Raw genomic sequence first — 21,514 nt, forward strand, 5'->3', positions numbered from 1 at the left:
CTGCCTCTGGATACAGGCTGGGACTGGAGGGAAAATGTCCAAGGGACACACAGCAGCCCGCACTCAGCGAGTGAACATGATGGGAAAGATGCTGGGTGTGGCTGGAGACACCAGGCTCCGGGACTGCAGACAGGTCTCAGCTGCAGCCTGGGCCCCCAGCTCCTCGGCTGGTGAATCCTCTTCACAATCCCGCTCAGGAGCCACCGTCTCAGCTTCATGCCCTGCCCCCCGCCCCAGTGCAGGCCACTCACTGCCCTGTCCACTGCTGCGGATTTGTGGGTGTGTCTTATCCACCTCTAATACCCAGGGCCTCCCAAAAAGCCAGCCCCGAGCAGGCCATGCAGCTCCAGGAGTAAACGAAGGCCGCGTGTGCTGGTGTCTCTGAGGACACCTGCATGTGGCGTGTCTTCTCAACGTGAGCCCACTTCAAAGAGCTCAGCTGAAGGCTGATCAGGAGCCAGGAGCTCCCCTCGGCCTGGTCGGGCGCCCGTAGACTCAGTCACATCCCTGTCCCTGTCCCGCCCTGCGTGGTGTGTGGGGGGCCTGACCTCTGCAAACTGCATTTCCCGGGCTCACTTGCCAAAGGTTTCCTGGTTAATATGGCCCACAGGAGACCCTGCGGGTAGATCAGGCGACAAAGCCGCCAGGGCTCTCCTCCCCGCCTCTTGCTTCAGAGGCCACCGTGGCCGCTGCCTGCGTCACTCCCTGGCATAAGGTCCCGCGGGCAGCCCTTCTTGTGGTGACCCAGCCTGGAGCCCTGGGAACACCACAGCGGCTCCCCGCTGTTGCCAATCTCAGGGTTGCCAAACTCTCCCATTTGTCCTTTCAGCTCTCTGGGGACCTTCTCAACTCACGCCCTCACGCCAGATGCCCGCTGGGAGTCGTCTGCCTGACTTGACCACAAAGACACCACACACCGAGGGCAGGCTGGAGGCTGTTTCTTTATACAAAGGTAATCAGCACTATGGATCCAGAAGCATGCTGCTGTGGCTCACGCTGGCCCGTCTCACCACTTCCGGGGCAGAAGTCTGGGTGTGGGGCTGGGGGGTCACCGCAAGGGAGGAACACCGCACAGGCCTGGGGACTGGCAAGCACACCAGCCGGGAGCTCCCAAAGGGCACGCGCAGTCACACGAACACGGCATAACCACGAGCATGACGTACGAGGACAAGAAGGGAACGGAGAGCTGAAACGAGCCACTGACCACCAATGCCCTCTTCTCCCAGGTGTCCTGTGGGGGGCGGGACAGTGGGTGGGCGGGGCCTGGGCCTGGAGCCAAGCGCCCCAGCTGTGCCACTACAAGGCCACGTGACCTCACTGCACGCTTTCTGCAACTGTAAACTGGGGACGACAAGCTGTACTTCACCAAGTTGTCATGAGGATGAATGAGAATGAAATAGAGACACATATCAAAATACTCAACACAGAGCCTGGCACATAGAGGTGTTCAGTAAGTAACTTTTTGTCAAGAACATCTCAGCTCAGAAAGTACCTTCCTCGGAAGGCCGGGATGGGAGATCGCTTCCCTGGAAACTCTCTCTCAGGGGATCAGGACCCTTGAGCACTCCTTGGAGCCTGTAGTCGCTGAACTGGCCAGGGCCCCGGAATGCACTGTGCCGGGGCAGTTGAGGGGGGCGGGGGGCTGGACCCCCAGGGAGGCACCCGCAGAAGCCGGGTAGACACCAGAGGAGCTGGGAACTGTGCCAAAATGGTTCTGCACGTAACACAGGCCGGACGTGGGCTGGTACGGAGGCAGGCTGGCCGTGTGCCCAGGGACCCAGGACGGCCAAGGGGCCAGTTTCTGGCCACTGGTGTGCTGCATCTGGGCCACAGGGTGGTTCGGGGCCAGGTGAGGGTGGCCGCTCTGTGTGGGGTAGGAGCCAGGCACAGGGTTCAGCCTGGAAAGGAACAGAGAGAAAATGGTCACTCAGCCACTCACGCCGGGGCGCACAGCAGCCCAGTGGTCGATCCGCAGGCGCGAAGCGTGGGTCGCTGTACTGCTTTCTATTACAACGTGCTGTGGACGGTTCCTATAACCAGCTGTGAAAGTGCCAAGCGGGGAGGAAGGTCAATCTCAACTGGACAGAAAACATATGCCCAGAGGGGGCAGGGCCCACTCACGGTCCTGCAGTAAGTCAGCAGGAAGAAGGGGTATCAGGCCCATGCCTGAGACACCCTGAGATGTAAGAGCAGCTTGCAAACTGGATGGACCGGATGGAGATGGGGACAGATCACAGCAGTCAGTGTTTGTGGTCGGCTCAGCAACTGGACCCAGGGAGAATGGATCCCCCTCTGTGGGAGGGAGGAGGGGAAGGCTCTAACGGGTAACACAGAGCTTGGGCCCAGGCCTTGTCTGCTGGGAGATATTCTACCCACGTCTTCAGGAATAAAGACTCACAACTCAAAGTCCTGGAAGGCAGGAACCGACATGACAGACGTGGGGAGCTGTCTGTACTGAGGTTGGAGACCCCACCACAGACGCGTGCGGCTGGGGCCACAAAGGGGGACACATTCTAAGGGTTTTAGCCTGTGACCTTCGTGCAGAGTTCCAAATATGAAGAACAAGTGTCAACACCACTGGTACCTGTGTTAGGTAACTAGACTAAACCTGTATACATTTCAATCCAAACCTAAGCTTACAAATCAGCTGCTTAAGTACAGATACAGGACGCTTAACAGCACTTCTGGCATTTTAAAAATATAGAGGTTTTGGCCGATAAGAAGCTTGACAAGAGCCTCCAGGGAGGCAAGGCTGTCCGCGCAGTCAGGTCTGCTGCCGAAACAAACACGCGTGTTCTAATACTACCTGTGTCCCGTTGTCAGGTCATCCAAAACATCACGTTCTGTTCCGGGTGCCTACAGCAGGCCAGGATAACGAGGGATCGAACAGCACGCCATGCAAGGGACACAGAAGGAGCTGAGAGGGTCACCATGGCCCCTGGCCAGATCAGCGCGTCATGGTGAAGCAGGATCACCCGGCACCACGGTGTCACAGTTACAGAGAAGTAACTGCGATTCAGCGTGGAAGACCTTTCTCATTATGGGCTGCCTTGGAGAGCCAGCCCCCAGCCGCCAGGGGTGAACATCGGCAGCTGTCTTAGAGGGGATTCCTTCATGGGAGAGGGCGGGGGAGAGAGCATTTGCAAACGTGGACCCTTAAGTTCTCTCTAGATTCTGTGAGAACAGCAATTAAGAGCCAAAAAGCTACAATACACCTAATTCTAAATTTAAACACCTCCCACCCATTTAGACTCCAGGAATTACCTGCCGGAAACAAAATGGGTGAGTGTGCGTTTCTATTTTTCCCAGTACCCGTCCCTGCCTTTAAGAAATGGTCAGAGTGGGGAATTCCCTGGCGGTCCAGTGGTTAGGACTCAGCGCTTTCACTGTGGGGACCTGGGTTCGATCCCTGGTCAGAGAACTAAGATCATCCTGCAAGCCGTGCGGCCTGGTGAAAAAAATAAAAATAAAAAACAAACGGTCAGAGGGCTCTGAGCTGCTGAAGGCTGGATTGTCCACCTCCTAAAATAAAGTACAAGGAGCAGACTCCAATTCAGCCGAAGTCCTGCCTCCAGGGCAGCGCGGGGGCAAGATGTACTGCACAGCTGAAGCAGAAAAGGGCCACTGACAAAGCACCTTGACTTTGTACTGAATCCGTTCTTTGGGAGGGACTTGAAGGAAAGGAAACCTCCTCCATTGTGAACTCTCAGCATCGGCAAAAACCAGTGAAGGCCACCTGAGGCCGGCAGTGTGTGCCCCAGCGACAGGGAGTCAGTAGGACCCGGAAGCAGGAGCCCCTGGCTCTACACTGGGCTCTTCTGACTGTGTTACCTGGAGACAGACTCTTGTCCCCTTTGGGCCCTCTCTCTGAAAGGAGGGAGTCAGGCTACGTGAGCTCTGGCGGCTTGCCCAGGACTTTCCATTGAGAGTTAACGTGCCTGGACTGGAAAACAGTAAGCTTCGCCTTCTCCTGCCAGGTGGCCAAGAAAACCCTCTCAGGTTCGGGCCGTGCCACCTCCTAAGGCTCCCAGTCCGTTGCGTGGACTGTGCTTCTTACCAGCGTCACACGCAGGAGCCCAATCCCACCTGCACAGGGTGCTTGTCGGCGCTGAGGGCTGTTAATGCCACTGGATGGGGCCACAAGTCACTCGGGATTATGCACAAGAGCCCCTTCCTGCTCGGTCCCTACTTCAGATGCAGCTGGGCAGAATCTAGGGTGCTCGGGAGAAATTTGTGCACAGATTTTTTGGGGCCCAGGCTGCCCACACCCTCTTGCCTATTCCCCAGGACAGTGAACGAGTCACACCCTCTAGAGGCCCAGGAATTGCTTTAGGAATAAAGCACAGAGTTCTATAACTTACTTCCGGCTTTGGGCTGCCCTTCTTTCAGCTGAAGAGCCGGAGATGTACTTGAACATCGAAATCTTCCTCATCAGGCTGAAGGGGAACTTCTGGTCGAGCTTCAGTGCAACTCGCTCTGGGAGGTCGATGGAGTAGCAGTAGGTGAAGCCATCTGAGGTTGGCATATTAAGGAAAACTGGAGGCAGCTAAAGGGAGGAGGGCTGAACACTCCCCAGAGGACACAGGTGCCCACATTGATTGTACAGGGGAAGTAAGTGCTTATTCCACCATAATATCTGACTGGAGTTTCAAGCTCAGGGGAAACCAAGAGTTGAGTTTCTATCCCCTGTACCTCAGAGGGAACATGACCCAGCAACAGGAGAGGGCAGACAGGTGCTAACATTTCACCTTCCCCTAGACACATCCATCCTGTCTCCTGAGCCCCTCTGGCCCCTTCAATCACAGTCAGAAGCCAGCACACATCTCTGTCTTTCCAGTGGGATGAGGCAGGAGGCTATCCTAATACCCTCTGGGAGGACTGACATCTTCTTGTACTTTGTCCCAAATAGGAGGAACCTTGTCTCAAGGTGACCAACTGAGCTTTCTGTGGGCCTCTGTGGCAGCCCTGGGAGGTCCCAGGGATGTGATGGTACTCTGGTCATCCGACCTGTGTCAGCCCATCACTGCCTAGACAGCCAAAAAGAGTCAGCCTTTATCCAACCATCCATCCGTCCTCTCGACAAATATTCATTGAACCTCTAATATGTACCAAGTGCTGGGGTAGAATAAGTGGCCACAAGCAAAAGCTTATCTATGGATGACCACGCTGGGGGCCGTAAGCTAGCCTAGGGAGATCTGAGAAATTTTTCTCTAAGGACGTAATGAGGAGGTTGAAGCCTAAATTGTGAGGGGTGCTGGCTAGAAGAGGGGTGCTGGCAGAGAGAAGACTGTACAGACGCACCAAAAGAGCACTGTTCCTTGCGGCAGTGTTCTTAACTAGAATACTACTGGCGAGATAATTCTCTGCTGGGCTAGACTGTTCCACTCATCATAGGACATTTAGCATTCCTGGCACCAGCCACCAAATGGTGGTAGTACCTAGTCATTGTGATAAACAAACACACCCTTGCTATTTCTAAATTCTTTCAGGGATGACAGTATGCTTCCAGATACTGATTCCAGGTGGTAAGCAATGCTGTAAGGAAGTCAAAAGCTGTCATGGCTGATGACTTCAGAATGATCTCAAGAATCTGTTCTGCTTCTGACTCTGATGAAGTAACAATACTAGACTAGTCCTCCCACATATATAACTATAAACCAGGATACAATATTTCACACAATTGCTTTCAGACTTTGGACCACAAACACTCCCAAACTGTGATACCTAAGAAAAGGGACACAAAGCAAGTGAGCCTCAAGATCAAGCCGGCTTTCTGCCCGGAGGTACTTTCTAAACCACAGCACAGGAACGGGAATCCAAGTATCATTCCAACTTTAGTATAAGTGCTGCCAAAGCAAGCACGGGGAATCCAAGCAGAATACAGTGCTCCTGAGCTGGAGAGACAAAGAGTTCAGGTCAGTAATGGAGAGGAGGGAGAAGAAGCCCCTCCTCTTCTTCTGGATGGGGCCACAAGTCCCTTGGGCCCGAAGAGGTTCCCCGAGTCTTTAGCTAAACACTAATGTAGACGTACACAGGCTGAGACTCCTCCAGTCAGGCAAAGAACAGCTACTGAAGAAACAACAACTATCACAGAGCTGTAAGATTAACAACTCCTGGAGCTCCCACAGGACAGGGACACGCTCAAGTTCTAACCAGAGTAAAGAGACTTCACTGAACACCCAGGACATTCAGAAGAGACCCCCAAAAGGCAATGCCTCAACAAGTAAATTAACTACCTATTAGGAAAATAAATACTCTTTAAAGGAAGACAACAATATTCAGCCCTTGATAACACAATATTCACAAGGTTTATCAAAAAATAAAAAATTACAAGACAAGGGACAACGCAAGAAAATAGGGTCCATAATCAAGAGGAAAAGCAGTCAAAAGAAACAGGTCCAGAAAGGACAAAGATGATGGTATTAAGAGACAAGTATTTTAAAACAGCTATTATAAATGTGTACGTGAATGTGTTTAAAGGAAAACATAAACATAACAAACAGATAAAGAATCGCAATACAGAAATGAAAACCATAAAGAAGAACCTCTTGAACCGAAATATACAACACAAGGAATAAAAAACTAACTGGGTAGGTTTAACAGCAGAGTAGACGCTGCGGAAGATGAGATTGCTGAACTTGAAGGCAGTGTGACAGAAATTATCCAAACTGAAATGTAGAGGGTAAAAAAGGCAAAAATTAAAAAAAAAATACAACAGCCTTAGTGACCCACTGAACAATACCATGTAGCTTATATATATATAATTGGAGAAGAGAAAAGAGGATAGAAAAAAAATACTTCAAGGCATAATGACGATAATTTTTTTAGACTTGATGAAAATTCTAAACTCACACATCCAAGATCAACAAACTCCAAGTAAGGTAAACACAAAAACACCACCTCAAGGCACAAGATAATAGCTAAAAACCAATGATAAAGAAAAAATTGTGAAATGAGCCAGAGAAAAACAATGAATTATACGGGGAAACAATAAAAATGATTACTGATTTCTTATCAGAAACAATACAAACCAGAAGTAATGCAAGGACATCTTTAGAAGTGAAAGGATATCAGAGAAGGCTAGAATTCTATATTTAGTGAACTAAAAGCATTTTCAAAGAACCAAAGATGGAGAGAATTTTTCACCAGCATACCTACTGTAATGTTAAAGGAAGTTCTTTCAGCTAAAGGAAAATGATACCAGATGGGAATTTGGATCTACACAAAAGAATGAAGAAAAATAGAGATGATAAATATGTGAGTAAATGTTGCTTTTTAAAAAAATATAATTGACTGTTTAAGAGTAGCAAGAGAAGCAGCAATGTATTATGAGGTTTATAACATATGTAGAAGTAAAACATAGAACAATAACACAAAGGATGGAAAGAAGGAAAACAGAAATACAATGGAATAAGATTCTTACATACAAAGTGGTATATTATCTGAATGTAGCCTGTGATAAACTAAAAATGCATATTTAAACTCTAGAGCAACCACTAAAAAATAAAACAAAGAGGCATGGTTAATAAGCAAAGAAGATAAAATGAAATACTAAAAAAATATGCAATTGAAGGCAGGAAAAGAGGTAAAAAGGAACAAAGAACATTTGAGACAAAAAGAACACAAAAAGCAAGCTGGTAGACTTAACCCCACTATATCAATAATTACACTAAATGCAAATGGGCTAAACAAGCCTTTAAAAGGCAGACTGTCAGACAGAGAACCACCTATATGCTATCTACAAGAAACATGCTTTAAATGTAGACATAAACATGTTAAAAATATAAGGATGGGAAAATATATACCTTGTAAATCCTAATTCTAAGAAAGGAGAAAGCTGGAATAAGTAAATTAATATCAGACAATGAAGAATTTAGGGCAAAGAATATTACCAGAGATTTAAGTGTCAATTTCATAACAGTAAAGGGTAAATTCATTAAGATGATATAACAATCCCAAATGTGTATGTATCCAATAAACAGAACTTCAAAAACACTTGAAGCCAAAAACTGATAAGAATTGAAAGCAAAAAAGAGAGATCTACAGTATTAGCTGGAGATGTCAACAGTCTTCTCCCAGTAATAAATAGAATAACTATAAGGATATAGAAGATTTGAACAATACAATACCTTGACCTAACTGACATATACTGAACACTATACCCACCAATTGCAGAATGCACATTCCTTTCAAGTACACACAGAATACTCACCAAGATGTAACAAATGCTGGGCCAGAAATAATTTAAAAGGACTGTAATCTTACAAAGAATTTTCTCGGACCACATGAAATAAGAAATCAATAACAAAAAGAAATCTGGGAAATCACCAAATATTTAGAAATTAAGCAACTCCCTTATAAATAACCCTTGGATCAAAAAAGAAATCCCAAGGAAAATTAGAAAATACTTTTAACTGAGTGATAATGAAAACACAACATATCAAAATTTGTGGGATACAGCTAAAGTAGTGCTTACATGGGGAGTGTATAGCTTTAAATTTTCATGTTAGGAAAAAAAGTCTAAAACCAATGAAATTAAACTAGAATTTAAAAATAAGATACATAAGAACAATGTTATCAATGTGGATTTATACACTACCCACACTAACAGCTCATAGAATCACAAATTGTAAGATATGTCAGGAATGCACCTTGTCCAACTCCAAACACTACCATTCTGATGTTTAAAAAAGAACCACTTTGTATTTTAGAATACTTTCCCCTAATTGCCTGAATATTTATACAAGGAATATGAGGCTTATCCTAAGTTTTTAACTACCCATATGGTAAAAGCCTACCATAAAAAAAAAATTTTTTTTTCTTCTGAGAAAAAGATTAAGCCAAACAAAAACAAACAAACCTGTTTCCTATTCCTTTCATGGAACATCTCCAGCCCATGGGTAGTTCAGGACCCTCCAATAAAAAAAATTAGTCAAATGCAGGTTTACACCTTGGAAAAAATCAATACAGAATATTTTACTAGCTGGCAGTGCTGAGCCAGTGTGAGGAGTGAGCTATGGTGATCTTTTCCAGATGAGAAAACTCTGGCCTAGAGAAGGGAAGTGACCTGCCCGAGGCCACACGGTTTTCAAAGCTGAAGCTAGCACACAGATTACCTACATCTGAGCTCACAGCTCTATCTACTGGACACCCCCAGGCCCTACAACTTGGTTCACCCTTTGGCATGTCATTGTTCTACAGTTACCTTCTAGGAAGGATACATGTTAGCCCAATTCCAAGTCCACAGACGTTACTGAGGAAAGAGGTCTGGGGAATGAGCCAGGAGGCACAGAGCAGAAGCCACGGCACCAGCATTGAGGGCACAACCATGCCAAACACCAGGGCCCTCCTCATCCGAGAGCGGACGGAATTGACTCCCAGCATGGCAAAAGCCACTGGGGTGAAACCTCTGGCGTCCTCTACCTCCCCCAGCTTTGACAGCGATGACACAGCTTCAAAAGACAGGAAGATGATGGCGCAGATGATGGCGAAGATCACGGTGAAGAAGCAGTGGCGGACGGTGCCCACGGTTCTCTCAAAATTGCCAGCAAAGCGCCAGATGATGATGGCACCGCAGAGCAGGGAGACTGGGTTCTCGTAGACAAAGATGTAAGTCACCAGCCTGTAAACTGCAGAGGGAACTGAGTTAGAGGCCCAACGGTGGGTTGTTCCAAGAAGGGAAAGCCAGGTTACAACCCACCTAGGAAACGGGGAGCAGCTGGCTCTCATTGCCAGTGAAAATCAGCCCGGAGCCAGTGGGATAAGCAGAGGGAGGCAACAACGAAAGACCCAGGACTCAAAGTAGAGGCGTGGATGTCTAATCTTTGCTCTTTCCCAGACCTGGAGCAAGTCTTATCCGTGACTGGCTTCCACGTGGGGAAAAAAATAACACTTTTTAGCGTGGGATGGTCTTTAAATTTGCAATGTGCTTTATAATCCTTTTTTAGGTTTTAATACTGACCTATCTCACCGGGCAGTTTGAGGGTTAATTAATTGTAACGGCTTCAGGTGGATTGAGTGGGTGTCACTTAACACTCTTTGTGCCCGTCTCCTCGGCTGTAATCCTGACCTCTCCTTCCATAGTGGCTGTTCAGAGGAAGAAAAAAGGGACCATGAATTATTTTGCACCTGTAAAGATTAGAAAACTATCACTGATAATGTAGATACAGAACTCAGAAGTCTTTCTTTAAAGTGCTGATCTAGTCTTCGAGGCAGAGCCACGCTTTATATGCAATAAGACAGCAAAGAATCTCACTTTTATTTTTCTAGAACCAGTCCTCTCTCTTATGTACTTTTACATCCCCACAGGCCAAAATACTAAACTGAAGGAGGGGGACTGGTGAAGTGGCAGTAACAGTGGACTTGGGAGCCTAAAGGCTTGGAGTGGAATCTTGGCTCTATCACATCCAGGCCGGTTGAGCTCAGTCAAGTCACAGGCCCTATCGGCTTCAGTTCTCTCTTTGTATAATAACAGGCATACACTCGAGGCCCTCAAAGGTCTCTTACATGTCTAATACTCACATTGCCTGTGAGCCCCAGAGAAGCCGTGAAGTAAAGAAAAAAAAGGGAGCTCAGTTTAGGCTGGCATTTTGCATCTGCCTCTGAAGACAGATGTGCTGTGTGTATCTCAGGTGAGGTTGGGAGGGACCAGTTTTAGATTTGAGCAGGGAGGCAGGCTATGAACCATGTACCTCAGTCAGGCCATCTCTGTAAGGCTTCTTTATCTGAAGAGTACTTCACTGCTTGCTGAGTACTTCTGACACTGAAAACCCAAGTATAAATGTGAAGATTCTAGAAGCAATTCTATATAATTTGGGGATCATAAACCCCAAGGTTCCAGTCCCAACACATCACACGATAAAAAGAAAAATCTGGGTTCCTGTGTCAATTATATAACTCAATAGCTCTGCGAGTCTTCGCATTAAGCCTCAGTTTCATCTAAATAATGCGCAACAACAAAGCCTACATTACGTCATGGGATCACCGTGAGTATTAAACGAGATTAATGCATGTGAATGTGCTTTGGAAAACAAGTCATACAAATTTCCCATTTTCCTCCCCATAAAAGAATGGGGAAGAAATAGAGACTAAGAACATCTTTTATGAGCAGATGTTTATACTTAATTGGTCTGCAAAATCTCTCACCCTCCCCGAGAAAACAAACACCTCTCCCAAAGGTAGAAGGTACCCCCTCGCGCCATGAGCAGGGAATCGGAGTGAGGATTAAGATTAAAACGAAGAAGCACAATAAATTCTAAACCCCAGGAAGCCAGGATCTTATAGGGGTGGCCACAGATAAAGTTCAAGTGTCTTGACGAAGGCGAAAGAAAAAAATTTTTCAGTGGGGGGGTGGGCCCTTAAAGCAGACGTAGGTGTGAATGTGACAAGGGAGGGGAACAGAAAAATCCTCCTTGGTGATGGAGCAGGGGTGAATGAAACCTATTTGCTACGAATGGATATGGGGGACTTGACCAGTCGGATGGAGACAGGTAAGGGAACAAATCTGGGTAGGGAAGCATTACAGTGGTGACGAAGATGGGGCTCTGCACAAAGACGTGGAATATGGGGCTGGTCTTCCAGGTGGGCAGAATGATGATGCGGACGGAGGCGGGGTGACGCGGATGCTGGGAGGCCAGAGCCCAGGGCCTGGCGAGGTCGGAGGAAAAGGGCTGGCACCCGGGGTCCGGCCCCGCCCTGCTCACCTTGCCAGTTGCGCAGAGCCTCGGACCGCAGCGAGAGGCCCGAGGGCGCCAGGGGAGGCTGCAACAGGAACAGGCGAGGCCCAGACACCAGCAGCGAGAGCAGCGCGGTGAAGAAGGTGGCGGATGGCACCTCGGGCCACAAGGACCAGCTCCTGTACCCGGGCTCCGAGACCGCCATGGCCGCCAAGGTTCCCGCTCCCCTAGGCGACTCCGGCAGGTTCTCGGCTCCTTCCGCCTCCTTGCGGCTGTCTCCCATGGCAACAGCGGAGGAGGTGGCCGGAAGCCCCGCCTCCCAGACGCCCCGCCCCGTGCAGAGTTGCCCAATCCGGTCGCGCTGGCCAGTCTCCCCTGCGCGTAGGACAGCGCCCTCTGGCGGCAGCACCCCCCTTTTTTGTGTTTACCCCCATTATACCAATGAAGAAACTGGTGTCAGGGTAATGCAGTTAAATGGCAAAGACAATTAGAACTCAGGTTCCCCCCAGTTGCTATGGCCTGGAATTGGCTACTGGCAAGGTGCCTGGGTTAGAGAAACAGGGGTGGGAGAGGAAGGAGGGATTCTACTGAAGTCCCCGAAGGGATGTAATGTAGCAACAGTGATAACCAAGGTCTATTTCAGCCCTTAAAGTCTGAAAAGCACCTTCACCAGAGAACAGCTATTTAAAGTAGCCAACTGGAATATGGTTTCCCTGATTACAGATACTTTGGAAGGTGACTTGCCCAAGGTCACAAGTGGGAAGCAGTAGGACTAGGATCTGAATTCCTGTTTGCTAGGCCCCGATTTTCTTCCCTTTTCACTACTTCCCTCTAATATCCTGCCTACTGCTACATGTATGTAAATTCGACTACTGAAAAATAAACAAATGCTCCACTGTCTGTGCTGGACATTCAGATCCGTTCCCAGCCCTAGTCTGCCCCCCTCAGTAGTTCTGGCAATATCTGTGTGCCCATGAACCTCAGGAAGAGAACCTAAGATTCTTTTCGTCTTTTGTGTTTAGTACTAAAATATAACCATGTAATTTTCTGGATATAAATATACAGCAATGGGACATATTTCAATGAATGCTATGTATATTTAAACTAATGCTGCTCACGACGCAGCAGTGGGCATGAAAATTAAGGTTTTACTCAACAGGAAGCAAAACGGGAATCAGAAGTGTGGTGGAGCAGCTAAAAATAGCGAGTGGGGACTTGGGCTGCTGGAACCAAAGTCTGGGCCTTGGAAAGAGGAAGGGGGTGATGGTCCCATCTCCTCTGTGCCCATCAGACCACTCCAGGAGTTCTGGGTCTACTTTCAGACATACATTCTGAAAAAGGATGTAGAAAATTAGAGCTTGTCCAACACAAAGTGGCTAGGACTGGGAGGAAAGGGGGAAATTTCAAATCATATCTTGATGAGGGACAATTAAAGGGACCAGGGAGACTTCCGTGGAGAAGCTTCAGTGGTCGAGACCACTGGCTCTAACTATGTGAAGGGCTTTCCTGAAGAGGGGGAGTAGACTTATCCTGTGTTACTCCAGAGGGGAGACCTGGAAATGATAGGGCGACACACTTGACTTAAGAAAGAACTTTCTGACTTCCCTGGTAGTGCAGTGGTTAAGAATCCGCCTGCTGATGCACAGGACAAGGGTTCGAGTCCTGGTCCAGAAGATCCCACATGCCGCAGAGCAACTAAGCCTGTGCACCACAACTACTGAGCCTGTGCTCTAGAGCCTGTGAGCCGCAACCACTGAGCCTGAGTGCCACAACTACTGAAGCCCACGCACCGCAGCAAGAGAAGCCACTGCAATAAGAAGCCCGTGCACCACAACAAAGACTAGCCCCTGCTCACCGCAACTAGAGAGAAAGCACGTGTGCAGCAACGAAGACCCAATGCAGCCAAAAAACAATAAATAGATAAGTAAATTTTTTTAAAAAAGAAAGAACTTTCTGACAGTTTGGATTGTCTATCCGTGGCATGAGCTGCCTTAATAGGTAGTGAGCTCCCTGTGACTACAGTGTGCAAGCAGAGGCAATCTGGGGACTTGATGAGAAAACTGAAGTGATTCAAGCATCAGTTTGGAGGTGGAACTAGATGCCTTTTAAAATCTTTTTGGACCTTCAGTTCTAAGACTCCATAAACAAACAAACGCATATGGAGTGTTGATACATTCACCACTTACCCGGGGGTTGGGGATAATTGCATTTGGATTCCTGGCAGGATGAGAGTTGTGGTGACATCACATATCCTACAGCCAAGGGCTGTGTGGTCTAACGCAGGGAGCACCCAATGGTCTCACTTCTCTCTGATTCTGCCTCCCTCTTCTCATTTTTTCCAATTATGCCCCCAGAAAACCCCAAGACCTTCTCTTCAGCTCAGGCGACAGAGGACTGTCACGAGCAAAGCAGAGCCTTCTTCAGCAGATGGGCGCAGGGAGGGGGCAACCCAGTACCATGAATCTTTTTTGTCCTGTCTTTTCACTCTTGGTCTGCAAACATTTCCAGGCCTCAAATGTGCTACCTGGAGTTGCCTTTGTTTACGGTTCCACCAAGCATCCTCCTCCTTGGAGAGTGTCTAGTTTTCCACGTGCCAGACTTGGAGGCTGGGGGACAGGTGACTTCTCAGGGGGCACACATACCAGTGTGGACATTTCTAGATGAAACCCACGAGCAATGCTGTCCACGTCCAAATCCCCAGATTCTATGTATATGCTACCTTATGTAGCAAAAGGGACTTTGTGGGTATGATTAAGTTAAAGATCTTGAGACGGGAAGATTATCCTGGATTATCTGAGTGGGCCTAATGGAATTGTGAAAGTCCTTTTAAGGCAACAGGAGGGTCAGAGGGAGAGACGGCAATGTGATGACAGAAGCAGAGGGTGGAGCTATGAGGCCTGAAAACGGAGGTGGGGGCCACGAGTCAAGGAATGAGGGTACCGCTAGAAGCTGGAAAAGGCGAGGAAACAGATTCTCCCCTAGATCCTCCAGAAGGAACACAGTTCTGCTGACGCCTTGAAGTAGCCCTGTAAAGCCCATTTCAGACTTCTAACCTCCAGAACTGTAAGATTGTAAATGTATGTGGGTTTTTTTCCCAATGTTTTTTCATTGTGGGAAAGTACACACCACATTTACTATCTTAACCATTTTCAAGTGTACAGTTCAGTAGTGTTAAGTACATTCATAATGTTGTGCAACCATCAACGCCATCCATCTCTGTAATTCTTTGGATCTTGTACACATCAGATGATAACTCCCCACTCCCTACTCGCCCCAGTCCCTGGCAACCACTATGTGTCTTTCTGTCTCTATGAATTTGACCACTCTAGGTACCCCATATAAGTGGAATCATGCAGTATTTGGCTTTTTGTGACTGGCTTCTTTCACTTAGCATAATGCCCTCAAGGCTTATCCATGTTGTAGCAGGTGTCACAATGTGCTTCCTTTTTAAGGCTGCATAATATTCCATTGTATGGATGGACCACACGTTCTTTATCCATTCATCTGTTGATGGACACTTGGGTTGTTTCCACCTTTTAGCTATTGTGAATAATGCTGTTCTTTGAGACTTAGCCTTCAATTCTTTGGGGTATATACCCAGAAGTAAGATTGCTGGATCATATGGTCATGCTATTTTTAATTTTTTTAGGAGCCTCCATACTGTTTTACAGTGGCTGCACCATTTTACATTCCATCCAACAATGTACAAGGGTTCCAATTTCTCCACATCCTTGTCAACACTTGCTATATTCTGTTTCTTGGATAGTAACCATCCTAATGGGTGCAAAGTGGTAATTTGTATTGTGTTAAGCCACTAAGTTTTTTTTTTAATTTTATTTATTGATTGATTGATTTTTGGCTGCGTTGGGTCTTCATTGCTTTGCGTGGGCTTTCTCTAGTTGCGGTGAGTGGGGGCTATTCCTCGTTGCGGCGTGCGGGCTTCTCATTGTTGAAACCACTAAGTTTGTAGTAATTTGTTATGGCAACGATAAGAAATGAATTCATTCCCTCACTCACTACACTGGTCTCTGTTTTCCAAACAAGCCAAAGTTGTTCTCACTTCAGGGCCTTTGCCCATGCTCTTTCATCTGCTGAAATGCTCTCCTGGCTCTTAGTATAGTGGCCACGTTCTTAGCCATCAGGTCTCCAGCTCAGATGCTGCTCCTCATAAGGGCCTTCCCAGGTCACCTCTTCCTGTTACTTCTTTCAGTGCACTCCCCTGTTTGTGCCTTTACTTATCTAACTGTCACTCTTACTAGACTACAAGCTCCCTGAGGGCAGGGACCTGCCATATCCCAGCACTTAGGATAGAGCCTGGCACATAGTTGGTACCCAGAAATACTTGTTTAGTCCCTGCTCTCCACAGCTGGTGTCCCTGGTGTGGGGAAGGAAAGGCTGTGGAGGGTTTGAGGAGGTGCTAAACAAACACCAGCTGTCGCACTTCGCACGGCTGAGGCAGCACTGGGACCAGTGCCAACCACCCAACTTGATGGGGCAGGGGTGTTCCTGGATTTACCGCCCCCACCCCCAGTGCACATCTGCAGAAGGTACAGAATGACCAAAGGGCTCTGGGGGGCTAGGGGTAGGGTGGGGACTGGACCTCATCCATCCCCAAGGGCAGTTCCAGAGGCGCAGAAGAGCAGGTCCCTCTTAGGCGGACCCCACTGAGCAGCGCTGCTCCTTCCTGGCCCATAAGTCCCTCTCTTTCCTCCTCATTTCCACCGAGGATGGCAGCGGTGCAGAATGACATTTCTTAACTAGTTCCCAACTCCAGCTTCAATAAGCTGCTGTGGAGCCTCCAAGGCACGTCCTTACTGGCCCCTGGTGGACAACCCTGTGTAGGGTTCCTCTAGTCTGTTGGCGAAGAGGCCACGTCCCAGAGCAGAATACTACTCCCCTGCTGGCTGTCCTGGGAAGCAGCCCACATCTAGACGGATGGTTTTAATTCGGGGACAGCTGAGTAGGTCCAAAATCCTGGATGGCTACCCCCCAGAGCAATGTAACTTCAGTCCTCCGTGGCATTCGGGTGCCATGCCATCTCGCCCCAGCTCTCTTTTCCCACACTCGTAGCATGGGGTGCACGGCAGCAAGCTCTCTGCCTAAACACACGTCCCCCCAGGGAAAGGAATGCCGGTTCCCTGACCCCTTCTGGCTGGCATCCCATTTTCTACAATGATCCTCCTTGGATCTCCCCCAACACTTGGCTTCAGTGTGGCCTGGGAAGAAAGGGTGGCAGCGGCCAAACAGTGGAAGCCCTTGCAGGCTGTGGTGAGGAATGCAGATGTTATTCCAAGAAAGTGGGAAGAGGGGTTATGCCAGAGTGTCATCAACCAGTTATGGTTTCGAAAGTGGAGGAAATGAGCACCCTCAGACATTACTGAGAGGACCGAATATTGGTACAATTTCTGTAGAAGGAAGTTTGGCAACATCTTTCAAAATGACTACTGCACATATCTTTGATGCAGCAATCCTACTTCTAGGATTTTAACCTACTGACATACTCGCATCTGTGGAAAATGTCTTATGTAAAAAGCTATTTATTGCAGTGTTGATTGCAATAGTAAATACTGGAAACAGCCCAGGTGTCCGTCATTGTGGGGATGATTAATAAATGATGGTACATCCCTTCAAAGGAATACTCCACAGTCATAAAAAGAAACAAAAAACTGAGAAAGCTCTGTATCAATATGGAATGATACCTAAAATATTTTGTTGAGTGGAGAAGCAAGGTTATTGTCAGTGGATATAGTGTGCTACAATAAATATAAAGAGGTGGGGAGAAAATAATACATTACTCTGCATGGAATAATTCTGAGGCTTCCAGGGAGAGGAACTGAGTGACTGGGGAGTAGGTCTGGGAAGGCTTGCTCTTTCGTAATCTCTTTTGTACATTTAAAATTTTGAGGGCTTCCCAGGTGGCACAGTGGTTGAGTGTCCGCCTGCCGATGCAGGGGACACGGGTTCGTGCCCGGTCTGGTAAGATGCCGCAGAGCGGCTGGGCCCGTGAGCCATGGCTGCTGAGCCTGCGCATCCGGAACCTGTGCTCTGCAACAGGAGAGGCCACAACAGTGAGAGGCCCGCATACCGGAAAAAAAAAAAAAAAAAAGCCAAGTAAAATTTTGTTATGGCCTGAATGTTTGTGTCCCTCCCAAATCCATATGTTAAAGCCCTAACCCCCAAGGTGATGGTATTCGGAGGTGGGACATTTGGGAGGTAATTAGGTTTATATGAGGTCATGAGAGTGGTCACCCCATGATGGGATTACTGTTATAAAAAGAGGAAGAGACCAGAATCATGTGAAGACATAGCAAGAAGGTGGCCTTCTGCAAGCCAGGAAGAGAGTCCTCACCAGGAACCAAATCTGCCAGCAATTTGATATTGGACTTCCCAGCCTCTAGAACTTTAAGAAAGAAGTGTCTGGGTTTTTTTGTTTTTTTGTTTTTGGGCGCGCCCCGAGGGATGTGGGATCTTAGTTCCCTGACCAGGGATTGAACTCGCGCCCCCTGCATTCAAAGCACGGAATCTTAACCGCTGGACCTCCAGGGAAGTCCCATGAAGTGTCTGTTGTTTAAGCCCCGTGGTGTATGGTATTTTGTTACAGCAGCCCAAGTGGACGAAGACATATGTGCAAGTAATACTATTTTAAAAAGTAAATAAAATTAAGGAAATGTTTTTACTCAATTATTTTTTTATGAAAGCATCTCTAACTTACAGTAAAAAGTTAATCTTAAGTATAATTGGCAAGTTTAACACACATATATATGTATGTATATCTCTCATGTGACTTTCACGCAGATGAAGAGAGTTTCTAGCATCCCTTCAGGTCCTCTCCTGCCCTTTCTCAGTTTCCACCTTGCCCCACCCCAAGCCGTTCCTCTCCCTCCTACCCCCCCCATAACCTTTATTCTGACAGCTGTTATCATGAATTCATTTCGACCATTCTTGAACTTCATAAAAATGGAATCATACAGTAGTATGCTTTTATGTATGGCTTCCGTCATTCAATATATTATCTATGAGATTCATTGACATTGTTCTAAGTAGCAGTAGTTTGTCCTGTTGTTATTATTACTGCTGTGTGTAATATTGGGTTGTATAAATAAATCATAATTTATGTTTCCACGTTCCTGTTGATTAACATTTGGTTGTTTTCCTTTTTTTTTGTTCTTTTCCTTTTGTTATTATAAATGAAGCGTCAATGCACATTCTTATACATGATTTGTGTGTGTGTGTGTGTGTGTATACATCTGCACTGGGTATTTACATCTAGGAGTGGAGGACAGGTGTATGTGGTGGACACAGTGATGCACCGTTCAGATCGCCCTTTAGAAACAAAGGCCTATTTTCCCAGCTGCTATGCATGCTACCTGTAGAAAGCCCTCCACTATGGGTGCTCTATGGAGATTGGCTCGGCTAAAGAGAGCTGCCTTGCTTGAGGTCACAACAGTTTCCTGGGTGGCCCACATTCAATGACATAAACTGGGAGCATAAAGGTGCATCCCTCACCCCAACTTGTGACAATTCTGAAGGATCATGGCAACTTCAAACTGCCCAGGGGTCGACTTGTAAGCAGCTCCTTTGCCTCTTTTCTGTTTGATCATCCCTGTTTTCTTTAGACATTAATCAAGGAGACGAGAGCATTAGAAAACATTTAATTTAGCTCCTGACTTCTGCTTTACTGGGTATATACAACATTTTAGGCAGTCCAGTGGTTAGGACTCGGCCCTTTCATGGCTGTGGCCCAGGGTCAATCCCTGGTTGGGGACCTAAGATCCCACAAGCCATGCAGCGCGGCCAAAAGAAAAAAAATATATATAACACTTTTCCTGTTTCCTGAAAGGAACCTGTTGAGTCCTTTCCTGAATTAGGAGGAGTAAGAATAAAGAATTAAGCAGTTAAAGAATGACTGACCCTCTGCCCCTAGCTTACCCTCAGTAAACTTGAAGGCAGACCACGTGAACAAGACCGCATCCCAAGTAAGACCAAGAGAAGTCAGCAGGTCTGCACGCAATGGAAAGATGACAAAGAATCTGACCTGTTGCCTTAATGATTAATTGAGATCGTTCCCCTTTTTCCCTTCAAAAATTGTCATGGCTGAGCAGAACCTTCAGAGTTGGTCTCTCAACATTAAGTCCACCGTCTCCCCAGATTGCCGGCTTTTCTGAATAAAGTACCTTTCTTCTCTACCAAAGCTTGTCCCTTGATTAATTGGCTGTTTAGTGACGCGAGGGGCTGAACCTGCGTTCGGTTACAGAGTGAGGCCTTCACCGAGAAGAAGACTAGGGTACGGCATAAGGACAGGCATATGGACAAGTGGTGTACAACAGAGAGCCCATAATAGATAAACCCTCACATATGCGGTCAATTGATTTTTGACAGAGTGCCAATGCCATTCAATGGGGAAAGAATAATCTTTTCAACAAATAATGCTGGGAAAGCTGGATGCCACATGCAAAAGAATGAAGTTGGATCCTTATACAAAAAACCATATACAAAAGTTAACCCAAACTGCATTATACCCCAGTTTTTCTCTCCAGTCCTGCTTCCTTCCCTTCCCTAGGTGCTGATCCCAAGAGCGCTCTCCCAATAAATGATCACCTCTCTCTCAGAATGTGCTTCCCAGAAAACCCAGCCTGCACCAGCATAAAATTAATTTTAGTAGAAGCTGCCAAACCATTTTCCAAAGTGGTTGGGCTATTTTATTCTCCCCCCAGCAGTAAATAAGAGTTCCAGTTGCTTCACATCTTTGTCAATATAGGAGAGTATTCGTTTTGGTTTAATTTGCGTTTCCATGATGACTAACGATCATGGTCATTTTGTGAAATGCTTGAATACAAATAAAATATTAAAAATGAAACCAAAAAAAGATGTCCTGGAGAGAGATGACCATGGCTGGACACAGCAGCTGAGGTGGAGAGAAATAAGTGGATCTGGAATATAATTTGCAGGTGGCACCTATGATTTAGCTGATGGAGTGCATACGCAGAGTAAGAGAAAGAGAAAAGTCAAGGGGAATGCCTACATGAATTGTGGTACCCCTTGAAGATCTGGGGAAAACTAGGGGGGAGAAGAAGACTAGGGTAACAACAGAAATCGTTTTGAAGGAGGGGAAGGATTGGGAGAATCTGAAAGGGCAAGGAAGGCATTAGAACCAGGGAAGCAGGATGAATGAGGAATGATCTGTACAAAGCTATAGTAATTAAAGCGGTGTGGTACTGCATAAGGACAGGCATATGGACAAGTGGTGTACAACAGAGAGCCCATAATAGATAAACCCTCACATATGCGGTCAATTGATTTTTGACAGAGTGCCAATGCCATTCAATGGGGAAAGAATAATCTTTTCAACAAATAATGCTGGGAAAGCTGGATGTCACGTGCAAAAGAATGACGTTGGATCCTTATACAAAAACCCATATCCAAAAGTTAACCCAAACTGGGTTAAAACCCTAAAACTACAAAACTCTTAGAAGAAAACACGGGGGAAATCGTCATGACATTGGACTTGGCAGTTATTTTTGGATATGGCACCAAAAGCACAGGCAAAAAAAAAAAATAGATACGCTGAACCTCATCAAAATATAAAACTTTTGTGCAACCAAGGACACTGTAAGGAGAGTGAAAAGACAGCCCACAGAATGGGAGAAAACTCTTTGAAGGAAATATAGGTGTAAATCTTTGTGACCTTTGATTTGGCACTAATTTCTTAGTTTTCACATCAAAAGCACAAGTAACCAAAGAAAATATAGATAAGTTGAAAGTCATCAAAACTAAGAACTTTTATTTAAAATTAATTAATTAATTTTGGCTGCGTTGGGTCTTCGTTGCTGCGTGCAGGC

The 21,514-nt window shown here is 46.8% G+C and overlaps 1 protein-coding gene across 1 annotated transcript; it reads right to left on the reverse strand.

The window, feature by feature from the left end:
* Positions 1–1,005: 1,005 nt before the first annotated feature.
* On the reverse strand, positions 1,006–11,914 carry RHBDD2 (rhomboid domain containing 2). Its single transcript, XM_082857103.1, has 4 exons — positions 11,703–11,914; positions 9,222–9,629; positions 4,362–4,512; positions 1,006–1,898 (listed from the first exon to the last, which is right to left on the reverse strand). The coding sequence occupies exons 1-4, from the start codon at positions 11,878–11,880 to the stop codon at positions 1,541–1,543; spliced, it is 1,095 nt and encodes a 364-aa protein (XP_082713229.1). The 5' UTR covers positions 11,881–11,914; the 3' UTR covers positions 1,006–1,540.
* Between the last annotated feature and the right edge of the window lie 9,600 nt (positions 11,915–21,514).

This window comes from Leucopleurus acutus (assembly GCF_964270905.1).
Source record: "Leucopleurus acutus genome assembly, chromosome: 16".
NCBI classification, from domain to species: domain Eukaryota; kingdom Metazoa; phylum Chordata; class Mammalia; order Artiodactyla; family Delphinidae; genus Leucopleurus; species Leucopleurus acutus.